The sequence below is a fragment of the Hyperolius riggenbachi genome, chromosome 5 (assembly GCF_040937935.1).
Source record: "Hyperolius riggenbachi isolate aHypRig1 chromosome 5, aHypRig1.pri, whole genome shotgun sequence".
Taxonomy (NCBI): Eukaryota; Metazoa; Chordata; class Amphibia; order Anura; family Hyperoliidae; genus Hyperolius; species Hyperolius riggenbachi.
This window is the reverse complement of record NC_090650.1, coordinates 51,903,744-51,914,976: the sequence shown is the minus strand read 5'-3', so window position 1 is coordinate 51,914,976 and position 11,233 is coordinate 51,903,744. Positions and strand designations below refer to the sequence as shown.

Here is an 11,233-nt window from a genome sequence, read left to right as displayed (position 1 = left end):
GAAAACTCCATATTTTCTGCTCAGTTTAGTTTTACTTTAAATCCCAGTGTCCCCAAACCTACTTAGGGAGGGTCGATGTACACTGCACAGGCGATGCCCAGCGATAAGTGTCCTTGTTTGCACACCTGCGGCTGGGAGTGCTCTGCGCATGCTCACTATGTTACAACTACATAGTGCACATGCATAGAGCGCTCCCGGCATATTGGTGGTACTGAGAGGTGGCTGCACTAGTGGTAGCAAGAGGCGGCTGTACTAGTGGTAGCAAGAGGCGGCTATACTAGTGGTAGCAAGAGGTGGCTGCACTAGTGGTAGCAAGAGGCGGCTGCACTAGTGGTAGCAAGAGGCGGCTGTACTAGTGGTAGCAAGAGGCGGCTATACTAGTGGTAGCAAGAGGTGGCTGCACTAGTGGTAGCAAGAGGCGGCTGTACTGGCAGTACAGTACCAACCCCTCCCTCTAGATTGTAAGCCTTTGGCAGGGCCCTCTCCCCTTGTGTATCATACATGACTGTGTGCACTTTACCCAGAATTATAGGGACTTGTATTTTACCACTACCACTCCAGTGTATGATGTGGCATTGTATTACTATCTGCATTGTGTTGTGTATCTTATTGCTTATTACCTGTATTGTTGTATCTATTGTCTATTACCTGTATTGTGCTGTCACCCCTGTTATCATTGTCTGTAATCCTATTTATTGTACAGTGCTGCATAATGTTGGCGCTATATAAATCCAATAAATAATAATAATAATAGTGTGAGGCGGTTGTACTGGCTGTAGTGAGAGGTACCTGTACTAGCTATAGTGAGAGCTGGCTGTACTGGCGGTACTGAAAGATGGCTGTAATGGCAAAAGAGGGTTTTGCTGACCTGCTCCTTCTGGGAACTACACAAGCTATAGTTAGTAGTCAAAAAACGCACCAAAGGACCAGTGAGCAAAACCTTCCAGGCAGCATCTGCAGGATCGAACTAAAACAAAATCCTGTGTTTACAGGCCTGGATTGACCTCATAGGAGCCTATAGGCACAGATGTTCTGGCACCTTAGACATCACCCTCCATGAACCAACAATCCACCACTGAACAGCACCACAAGTGTGCTGGCTGTCCCAGCTGTCACTTTTCTCTTACTTCCCTTGCTCATTATAGGTTGCTACAGGTGCCCCTTAGTATTAGGTAGCTAGAGTTAAATCTCGTAAGTGGAATGCCGAGACCCAGGTGAGTAACCTCGTATTTACACTCTCATCAGGACTCCGCATAAGATAGGAGGGAGGCGCTCTGGTAGGGGAGTGAGCCGCCCTTTCCATCATCAAGCGCCTGTAGGCTCGTGCCTACAGTGATTTATGGTAAATCCAGCCCTGTGTGTTTATCTTCGTTGTCCTGAAAGCCGCACTCTCTCAGTTCCATGGCTGGAGATACACTTTAAAGGGGAACTGAAGGGAGAGGTATATGGAGGCTGTCATGTTTATTTCCTTTTAAGCAATACCAGTTGCCTGGCAGCCCTGCTGATCCTCTGCCTCTAATACTATTAGCCATAGTCCCCGAACAAGCATGCAGCAGATCAGGTGTTTCAGTGGTTCAGACTTTAACGTGCCCCCGCGGCCGATCGTGCACGTGCACGCGCACTCCCGGCCGCGGATTCGGTAGCCAAGGAATCAATGTATCGGGCTATGGAGCCCGATCATTGGTTCCTCTCCCCCGCTGAAAAAGCGACAGCTTCTCTCGGAAGCTGAGCTTTTTCTGGCCGTCTCCTTCCCGATGCGTCACTCTAAGCGCGTGCTACGCTTAGAGTGACGTCATGTAAACAAACTCATGGCCGCCATCTTGTGGCCAAAAAGTAATACTACACCTGTAAAAAAAAAAAAAATTAAAATTAACACACATTTACATTATAAATCTATTGTTTACCTACCACCCTCCCAAAACTACCCAAATAAAATGTTTACTATAAAACAAAACATTACAATAAAAAAAAAAAAACATGTAAATATTTACCTAAGGGTCTAAACTTTTTAAATATCAATGTAAAGATGAAATATTTCTATATATTTTTTATTTTAAACTTGTAAATAGTGATAGATGCAAAATGGAAAAAATGCACCTTTATTTCCAAATAAAATATTGTCGCCATACATTGTGATAGGGACATAATTTTAACGGTGTAATAACCGGGACATATGGACAAATACAATACGCGAGTTTTAATTATGGAGGCATGTATTATTTTAAAACTATAATGGCTGAAAACTGAGAAATAATGAATTTTTCCATTTTTTTATTATTCTTCCTGTTAAAATGCATTTACAGTAAAGTGGCTCTTAGCAAAATGTACCCCCCAAAGAAAGCCTAATTGGTGGCGGAAAAAACAAGATATAGATCAGTGCATTGTGATAAGTAGTGATAAAGTTATAGGCTAATGAATGGGAGGTGAACATTTCTCACGTGAAAACGACGGAACCTGAATGGGTTAAAGTCTGATCTGACAAGACTAGCTGCATGCTTGTTTCTGGTTTTATTCAGATACTACTGCAGAGAAATAGACCAGCAGGGCTGCCAGGCAACTGGAATTGATTAAAAGGAAATAAACATGACAGCCTCCATATAGCTCTCTCTTCAGTTCCCCTTTAAACCAAAGCTGAAGGCGGCACGCTGAGATTACTATGGGTTATTGAGATGCACAGATTTGGGCTTTACATCTTTATGTTCTAATATCTAATAATAGATGGCATTTTCCTCCCCTCTATCACTCCATCACAAAAGCCACTTTGCATCAGTTCTTACAATAACGTCCAATTATCTTCTAATCATCAGCTATTGTGGGAGCTCTCCAGTTATAAACACTTACCAGCAGGCCTCCGTGCGCACAGAAGGAAGTGCTGACGTTGCCGGCGTTCACCGTTCAGCTAACTGATGAAAATAAAACTCTGTCTATACAGAACATGGCAGAATGCAAATGGGGAAGCACTTTTCTGATCGCCGTTCAGAAATAACAACAGTCCATTAAGACAAGCGATGTATAATGTAGCCACAAGCAGTGGAATGCAGGATAATGAGACGCAATGAGGCTGATGTCCCGGGGAGAGCATTACTGGACATCATAAATCAGGGATTCTTAAAGCCCTACTTCAGTTTCCTATTTGTTTTAGTGTAATGTTTAATGATAAATAAATAATCAGTGCATCTGCATAAATTAGCAATGCACAATGGTTTGCACATTGGACATCAGGCATGGTCGGAACTGCCGAATTTCAAATCCACCGAAGTTCCAAAATTTCGCATGGAATTCTTAATTTATCTGATTCCGAGTTTGCATTGTGAGAATGCAAAATTGTAAATTATTGCATATACCATATTTTTCGAAATGTAAGACAGTCCAGACCATAAGATGCACCTAGGTTTAGAGGGCAAATACCGGGGAAAAAAATATACTAAACCTGGTGCGTCCATATTCCAGTAGCATGTTGTAGATGTTCTCCTTTTTTCCTCCCCCATGTGTCCCCTTTTGTCGCCCTGTGTCCTCCTTTGCTCTCCGTGTCTCCTTCTGTCCTCCTCTTCCCCAGTGTGATTCTCCGCTCCCCCTGTGTAAATATAATTAGCGGCAGTGCGGCTCAGCTAGTCCACAGTTCCAGACCTCTTCTGCTGAAGCCGTCACTGGGGGGGGGGGGCACTAGGTAGAAGAGAGGTCTGCTTTCACTGCTGGAAATGTGGATTAGGTGAGCTGCACTGCTGCTAAATATATTATACATGGGGAGTGGAGGAGACATCCAGGGGGGCGGGGGATGAAGGACCACACGGGGGGGGGGGGGGGGGGGGGTTGGGGGATTGGGAATACAGGGAGTCCCCGATGTTGCTGTGGGTCAGTGGTTTGTATCTGTGGGTGTTTGTAAGTCAGGGACTCCCTGTATTCAGCATCTAAGATGCAGGGACCTACTTTCCAATACTGGAAAAAACTAGTCAATGAATCCATACACCTATACAAGGCTGCTTATACAGCCAGAGGTTGTCCTCGGAAATTTAAAAAAGTATGGGAACCATAGACCAGCAACAAAAATACAAATCACACATAACGCAAGACATAATAACTGGCAACAAATGATACTCTGCGGATAACCTGCCTGGCATAAATATAAAATTGGTAGTGCGTTGTTAAGTCTACTTAGTACTCTTATATAATTCTGATGATAATTTGATTGGTTGGGAGGAGGAGTGGTAGAGGATAATCCAATATATAAATCTGTCACCTGCGAGTGAGCAAATGTTTATGTTAATTTTATATGTTTATAAAATACCAATAAAAAGAATCTTTAAAAAAAAAAATAAGATGCAGGGACTTTTTCTCCCCATTTTTGGATTATTTTTAGACTAACCATAAGGGTAAAGCAAACCTGAAGTGAGGTTAGATACATACCTAAGTAGAGGGAAGGCTTTGGATACCATGGAGCCTTGAGGGTTATCAAATAGTGCCGTCGTTCCAGCGCTGTCACCTATTGAAGTTATGCCGCCAGCTGTGTCTTTGTATGCCTTGGGCAGTCTTCAGGAGTATTTCCGTCCCCGAGTGCTTCCGAAGTTGTGCACATCCATACTGCGCATACTCGAGCCCAGACTTGCACGTGCACCACATGGATGTGCTCTTCCTCAGAAGTACTTGGGGACAGAGTACTTCCAGAGGCTGCCAGAGGAGTACCGAAGACACAGTCGGTCGCAGAATACAAAAATTTGAAGCAAAATTGTTCTGGAAATTACAAATTGGAATTTGTGAACTCTGACTTTCAATTCATAATTGCGATTTCTGATGTGAAACTAGGGAATCTCCTCTATTTATTATAAGCACGTCCATTTTGGTGCAGGGCAAAGCTGAAAAATTGCTCACCCTGCTCCTGCACAAACTTCAGGCCTGCGCTGAAGCCTATTCCCCCTCCATGTTGTAGCAATTCGGGGGGACACGTAATTCGGGCACCGGCTATTGCAAGAGCTGCAGTGAGAATGATCCCATAGGGATACATTAGTCTCAGACAGCAATCAGCAAAGCGCTAAAACCCTCCCTAAAAGCGCCACACTGTGAACCAGCCCTTAACGAGAATCTATACTCTAAAATTCTTACAATAAAAAGCATACTATTCTATTCATTTTGTTCTACTGGGCATCTCTGTGCTGTTTCTGCCACTCCCTGCTGCAATCCTGGCTTGTAATTGTAAACCCTGCCTAAAACTGGCAAACAAAAGACATGGCATGTGATAGGCTGAGAGGAGCTCAGTCTGTGACTCACACCGAGCCTGCAGGGGGCGTGGAGAGGGTGTGTATAACTTCTATCCTATCACAAACAGAGCAGCACATTCATGCTTGAGTGCCTGAGCCCGACAATGCCCGTCAGAGGAAAGAAGATTAGATTATATAACAGAGATAATACAGCCGCTGTGCAACTAGGAAAGGCTGCAGTAAGACAGACCACATTAGAACAGGTATAGGAACTTATAGGATAGAAGAAATAAGGCTGAAAATTTCGTTACAGAGTCTCTTTAAACAGTAATACTTAAAAGACTACTGTAGGGGGAAAATGAGTTGAACTTATTTGGGGCTTCTAATGGTTTCCCGCAGATGTCCTGTGCCTGTGCAGCCACTCACAGATGCACCGGTCCCTGCCTCTGGTTCAATTCCGGAATTTGCAACTTTAAAGTCGGAAAACTACTGCGCATCCGCGTCCTCGCTAACGTCAACAGGAGTGTATTGCGCAGGCCCAGTATGGTCTGTGCCTGCGCAGTACGCTCCTGGTGACGTCAGCGGGATCGAGGACACAGCTGTGCAGGCACAGTGGTTTTCCGACTTTAAAGTATTGGTGATTGGCTGCACGTGCACGTCTGCGGGGGAACCATTAGAAGCCCTGGGTAAGTTCAACTAATTTTACTCCTACAGTAGTCCTTTATCGTCTCAGCTGCTGTGCTGGTCACAGAGAGATCATCTGCCAGCAGTAGGGGAGGAGCTGGAAAGTTGAATCTGCCCTGTAGCTGGGGAACACCAACTCTGCGTGTTTCAAGCACGTTTCCGGCATCAGGCGAACCCCGCTGTTGCCGGATATCTGGGACTTTGCTGTATATTTTTGCCATGATTTCCAGCAAGTTTCATAGAATATTTTAATGGCTGCTAAGTTAACAGATGAAGACACTTGATGGCATTCAGTTACCAAATGACTAGAGCCATTATGAAATGTATGTCATAAAAAAATAATTGAACTGGAGTGGCCCTTTAAGGAATTTAAAATCAGGAAAAACGCTTTCACTTGACTAATATCAATTACAAGTTATTCTGCGACCCTTTAATATTTTTTTTTATGTTTTAAAAGGGCAATAAAACCAAGCCTTCCTTTGGTTGACTCATAAGACTACAGCTCCCGGCGTGCCTAGCGCGGGGTGTACGGAGGCCGGCAGGGCGTGTGCCAGCGCAGGAGGAGCCCGCAGTGAAAGCGAGGCTCGGAATCCCAGAATAGCAGGCGGGCGGGTCTGGGCTCAGTTGTCTGTCCTCCGCTCCGCTCGCTGTATGGGGAAGAGATGCGCACGGCTGTAAGATGGCAGAGCTGCAGATGTTATTAGATGAGGAAATCCCGGCTGGCAAGCGGGCTCTGCTGGAGAGCTACCAGAACCTCACCCGAGTGGCCGACTACTGCGAGAGCAACTACATCCAGGTGACAGCAGCTGCCTGATTCATGTCTGCTTAATGGCTGGCAGGAGGGGAGGGGCGCACACAATACAGGAAGTATGGGCTATACTGGCACAGGCGGCTGTGCTGTGCCCGCCCGCATAGCTTCCATGGGCATCTCTATCTGTTATTATTATGTTTGTTTCTAGTCCCCTTCTGCATCCTGTGTGGAGGCGACTGTGAAAGGTGCTGGGTGTTTCCCTGCACTGCCCACAGGGTGTGCCTTTTTGTTTAATTATGTGAGTCATATCACTCTTCTCTCCCCTGGGTGCAATAGAGATGGGAAGTTCGGATCTTTTCAATGATCCGGATGATTCGAATCGGATCATTGAAGAGATCCGGATCTTTGATCCGAATCTCGGATCATTTTACTACTGGAAGCATTCGGAGGTGAAATGAACAGCAGGACAGGTCTGTGGACAGGAGAAGGGGAGGGAGTGGACACACAGAGAAGGGGAGAAGATGGACAGAGGGCAGGGAGTGGACAGAGAAGGGAGGAGGGAAGCAGAGAGCAGAAATGTTTGCACGTAATACCCACATGCTGCAGTCATATGCTTTACATATATTTCACCTATATGTTCATCTGTACACTTTGAAAGAAAAGGTCGCACAGTGAAAGAAAGCATTTCCAGAAGATAAGTGCAGCTGTTTAGTGTCGGGTGCAGGAGGATCATATTGCGCTGCAATCACAGTGTCTGCAAAGTTACTGAGCTGTGCTGAGCCAAAAGCTTCCCATGTGTTCACTGTGCAGCACTACGGAACAGACAGCCTATAATGGGCAGCACGTTATAGCCAGTATGTGTGCTCTACACATATCTGGCAGTGGCACCCATGTCCCCTCTCTCTCATCTACCTGTCTCCCTGCAAGGCTGCCTCCCTTCCAACAGAGCGATCCATCTCTGCTCTGCTTCCAAGACCCCGCTGCCCGCTGAGAGGGGGCGTGTCGCTCCTGGCCCCGCCCCTTTTGCGATCCGAATCACTCATTTTGATGATTCGGATGATCGACTCATAAAATAGATTCGGATCAAAGATCCGAATCGTTCATGATCCGGACAACACTACTGTGCAGCACTACGGAGCAGCCAGCCTATAATGGGCAGCACATTGCAGCCAGTATGTGTGCTCTACACATATCTGGCAGTGGCACCGATGTCCCCTCTCTCTTATCTACCTGCTGTCCCTGCAAGGCTGGCTCCCATCCAACAGAGCGATCCATCTCAGCTCTGCTTCCAGGACCCCGCTGCCCGCTGAGAGGGGGCGTGTCGCTTCTGGCCCCGCCCCTTTTGCGATCCGAATCGTTCATTTTGATGATTCGGATGATCGACTCATTAAATAGATTCGGATCAAAGATCCGAATCGTTCATGATCCGGACAACACTAGGGTGCAATAAACCAGCATGTTTATTAGCCAGGGTACTCCACTATTTGGATTAGTAGGACTCTTGAGCCCCACTCCCCAGAGGCCATCAGAATGTCTTCTGATCCTAGCTGTAGTACAGAATTTTTGCCTGGTACACACCATGCAATTTCCCATAAGATTGACTGGTCGAATTGATAATTTCCGTAAGGTCTGATATGGTTTCCGATCAATTTTGTACAGGACTGTTTGGAAATTGGATTGGACCTGTTGGAAATTATCGATTCGACGCATTGATTGTTGAGAAATTGCATGGTGTCTACCACATAGCTCCCAATGCTCCATCTTTTGGAGGGACAGTCCCTCTTTGGGAGCCCTGTCCCTCTGTCCCCCTCATGTGTCCCTCTTTCAGGACTCAGTCCCTCTTTCTATGTAAATATATGAATTTCTCTACTGAAAAATGTTTGACTCTCAAGTTTATTCCCATCCTTTAAATTGCTATATTTCTAATTTTTAAATGTTATTATGAAGGAAAAGGCACCTGGAAAGCAAGGACCAGTGTGGTTGGAGTTATAAAACATATTTTTCTTATGAAATCTTTGATATTCACGACTAGGGGCATGGCGGGGGCACGGCTTAACCTCTTTCTCATCTAAAAAAGTAAGGATATATGCTACCATACACTGGCTGACTATCCTGATGTGCCTAAAATATAGATTCCTCCCTGACATCTGATCAGAGAGGAACTTATCATTGCCACACTGCACATTGATTTGTAATAGATTGTAGCATGAAAAAATAAAATAAAAATATATAATTTATAGCTGTGCCCATCCTTCCCCCCCCCCCCCCCCCCCCCAAGGTGTCCCTTCTGCTATTGTTGCCCCCCCCCCCCCCCCCGGCCCTATGCAGAGTATTAGCACAGTTAAAGGATACGCCCAGGCAAAAAAAAATCCACTTACCTGGGGATTCCCCCAGCCCCTGGCTGCCGTCCTGTGCCCTCGCCGCAGCTCCGGTGGCTTCCGGTCTCCTTCGCTGCAGATGCTGACATTTCGCCAGGTCGGCTTCCCGGGTCAGCTTCTTGTGCGCTCCACTACGTGGGTTACGTGGTAGCGCTGACGTCAGGAGGACTGCACTGTGCAGGCGCAGTAGTTCTGTGCCTGCACAGTACTGTCCTGGTGATGTCAGCGCTACCAAGTGACCCGCGCGGTGTAGTGCAGAAGAAGCTGACTCGGAAAGCCTGCAGCGGAGGAGACCTGGAGCAGAGGGTGCAGGACGGATGCAGGAGACTGGAGGAAGCCCCAGGTAAGTGGATTTTTTTTTTTTTTTGCCTGGACGTGTCCTTTAAGGGCTGGTTCACACTGCAAGAGCTTTTTAAGCGCTAGTGATTTTAAAACCTCTTGCTAATGCAATATGGAATTTTTATAAAATCTCATTACTTCAGTGAGAACACATACAGATGACATTACATTAGCAAGAGCTTTCAAAATCACAATCCAATAAAAAGCTTTTGCCGTGCGAACCAGCCCTCTGACACCTCTTCAGTTGGGGCTCTTCTTCCTCTCCCAGTGCCCGTAGTGACCCGGAGGCATGTACACACTCACACTGGGGCCATTGGGACATGACAGCCGCACAGAGGAAGTAACACACCAGCTGCAGAGGTGTCAGAGCGCTTTTCTGGGGTAATGCTCTACATAGGGCCCCAGGGAGAGAAGCATTAGCAGACGAACATGTCACTAGCTATAGGCGCCCCCCTCAAACTTCTAAAAATAAGTCATGTCTGGTAATGTTGGTTTATTACTGCTTTTAAATTGATCAACATTGCTATCGGGTGGAATGTTGAGGCAACAATCTTCGGTGGTCGAATCTGCTAAGGAATGTCTCTAGTGTATGAGCACCTTTACAGCAAGCTGGATCATGTTTGGCAGAGCCTGGTATCCCTGTGCTAAAGCCTGCCTAGAAAGAAGTGATGAGAAACCTCACAATTATAATAGGCTTTCCCCTGGATAATGAGGCTGATCTCTTCTGCAGGTAGACATTTGTATAAATCACTACCTAGAAAGCTGGGCTTTTGTAGCAGTCCTTGCACAATGGAGATGCTGGATAGTGAGAATATGACGTTTTGTTTGCAGTTGTGAGACTAGAGGTATTATTATTTTTCAGCAGGTAGATGGTTCGATAGATAATTTCCAAATTGTCCGATCTTATATTTGATTGTTCTGATCGATTTCTCAGAAGTGAATGGAAATTGATAAGCAGAGATAAGAAAATTGATCGAAAATAAGATCGAACAGTAAATCGACTGACATATGTCATTGTTCCCAGCATTAGCCACAGACCCTGAACAAGCATGCAGCAGATCAGGTGTTTCTGATATTATTGTCAGATTTGACAAGATTAGCTGCATGGTTGTTTCTGGTGTTATTCAGACACTACTGAAGCCAAATAGATCAACAGGGCTGCCAGGCAACTGGTATTGTTTAAAAGTGAAATAAATATGGCAGCCTCCATATCCCTCTCGCTTCAGTTGTCCTTTGAAGGCCCGTTTCCACTAGGGTTGAATCTGGTCCCATTCTGCAGAATTTCCCCGCAGGCACGCCGGTCAGGAAAACTCTGCCTATTCCTGCAATGTCGTGCTGTCCGATTCGCACTGCGGTGGGATTCTGATCGCCATGCTGCAGTTTGTTGCAGTATGCGCCCGGATTCCTATAGCTGGGCATGGCATGGGTAAGTGATTTGGACTGCGGCTGCACAGTAGCTTGGTTGCCATGACTGAATTGGAAATGGCTGTGGCACCTAGTGGAAACAAGCCTTTACATTGAAAATACATGTCTACACTCAGCGGTGTAGCTTATTAACTATGGGCCCTGGTGCAAGTTTTACATGGGGCCCCTCCCCCCAAGTGCTCTATACATAACAATTGATACGGCGCACCAAAACCTGCCAAGGACAACCACAGTGTCAGAGGTGCAAGAAGGGGATGGGGAGCAGTGTGTTAATGATAACTGCTATTCAAAGCATCTATAAAAGTGACCATTACCAGCACAGTATCATTAGAGAGCGCCACTCTGGCCCAAGGGCCCCGATGCGATTGCAACCTCTGCACCCCCTATTTCTACGCCGCTGTGTACACTTGCATGTCATTTGTACATTATTTTTGGTCGGTCAAATGCACTGTAAATGAAATATT

The 11,233-nt window shown here is 46.0% G+C and overlaps 1 protein-coding gene across 13 annotated transcripts in view; it reads left to right on the top strand.

Moving 5' to 3' along the window:
• The first annotated feature begins 6,445 nt into the window (after positions 1–6,445).
• Positions 6,446–11,233, top strand: part of ABI1 (abl interactor 1) — a 153,575-nt gene continuing 148,787 nt past the window's right edge. For 8 of the 13 annotated variants that reach the window (XM_068235683.1, XM_068235678.1, XM_068235676.1 and 5 more), the window contains exon 1: positions 6,447–6,672. In XM_068235683.1, the coding sequence (XP_068091784.1) occupies positions 6,556–6,672 (117 nt within the window). In that variant the 5' untranslated portion in view covers positions 6,447–6,555. Of the gene's footprint in view, positions 6,673–11,233 lie in introns of all 13 variants that reach the window. The other 5 variants (XM_068235677.1, XM_068235671.1, XM_068235675.1 and 2 more) reach the window with 2 other exon arrangements.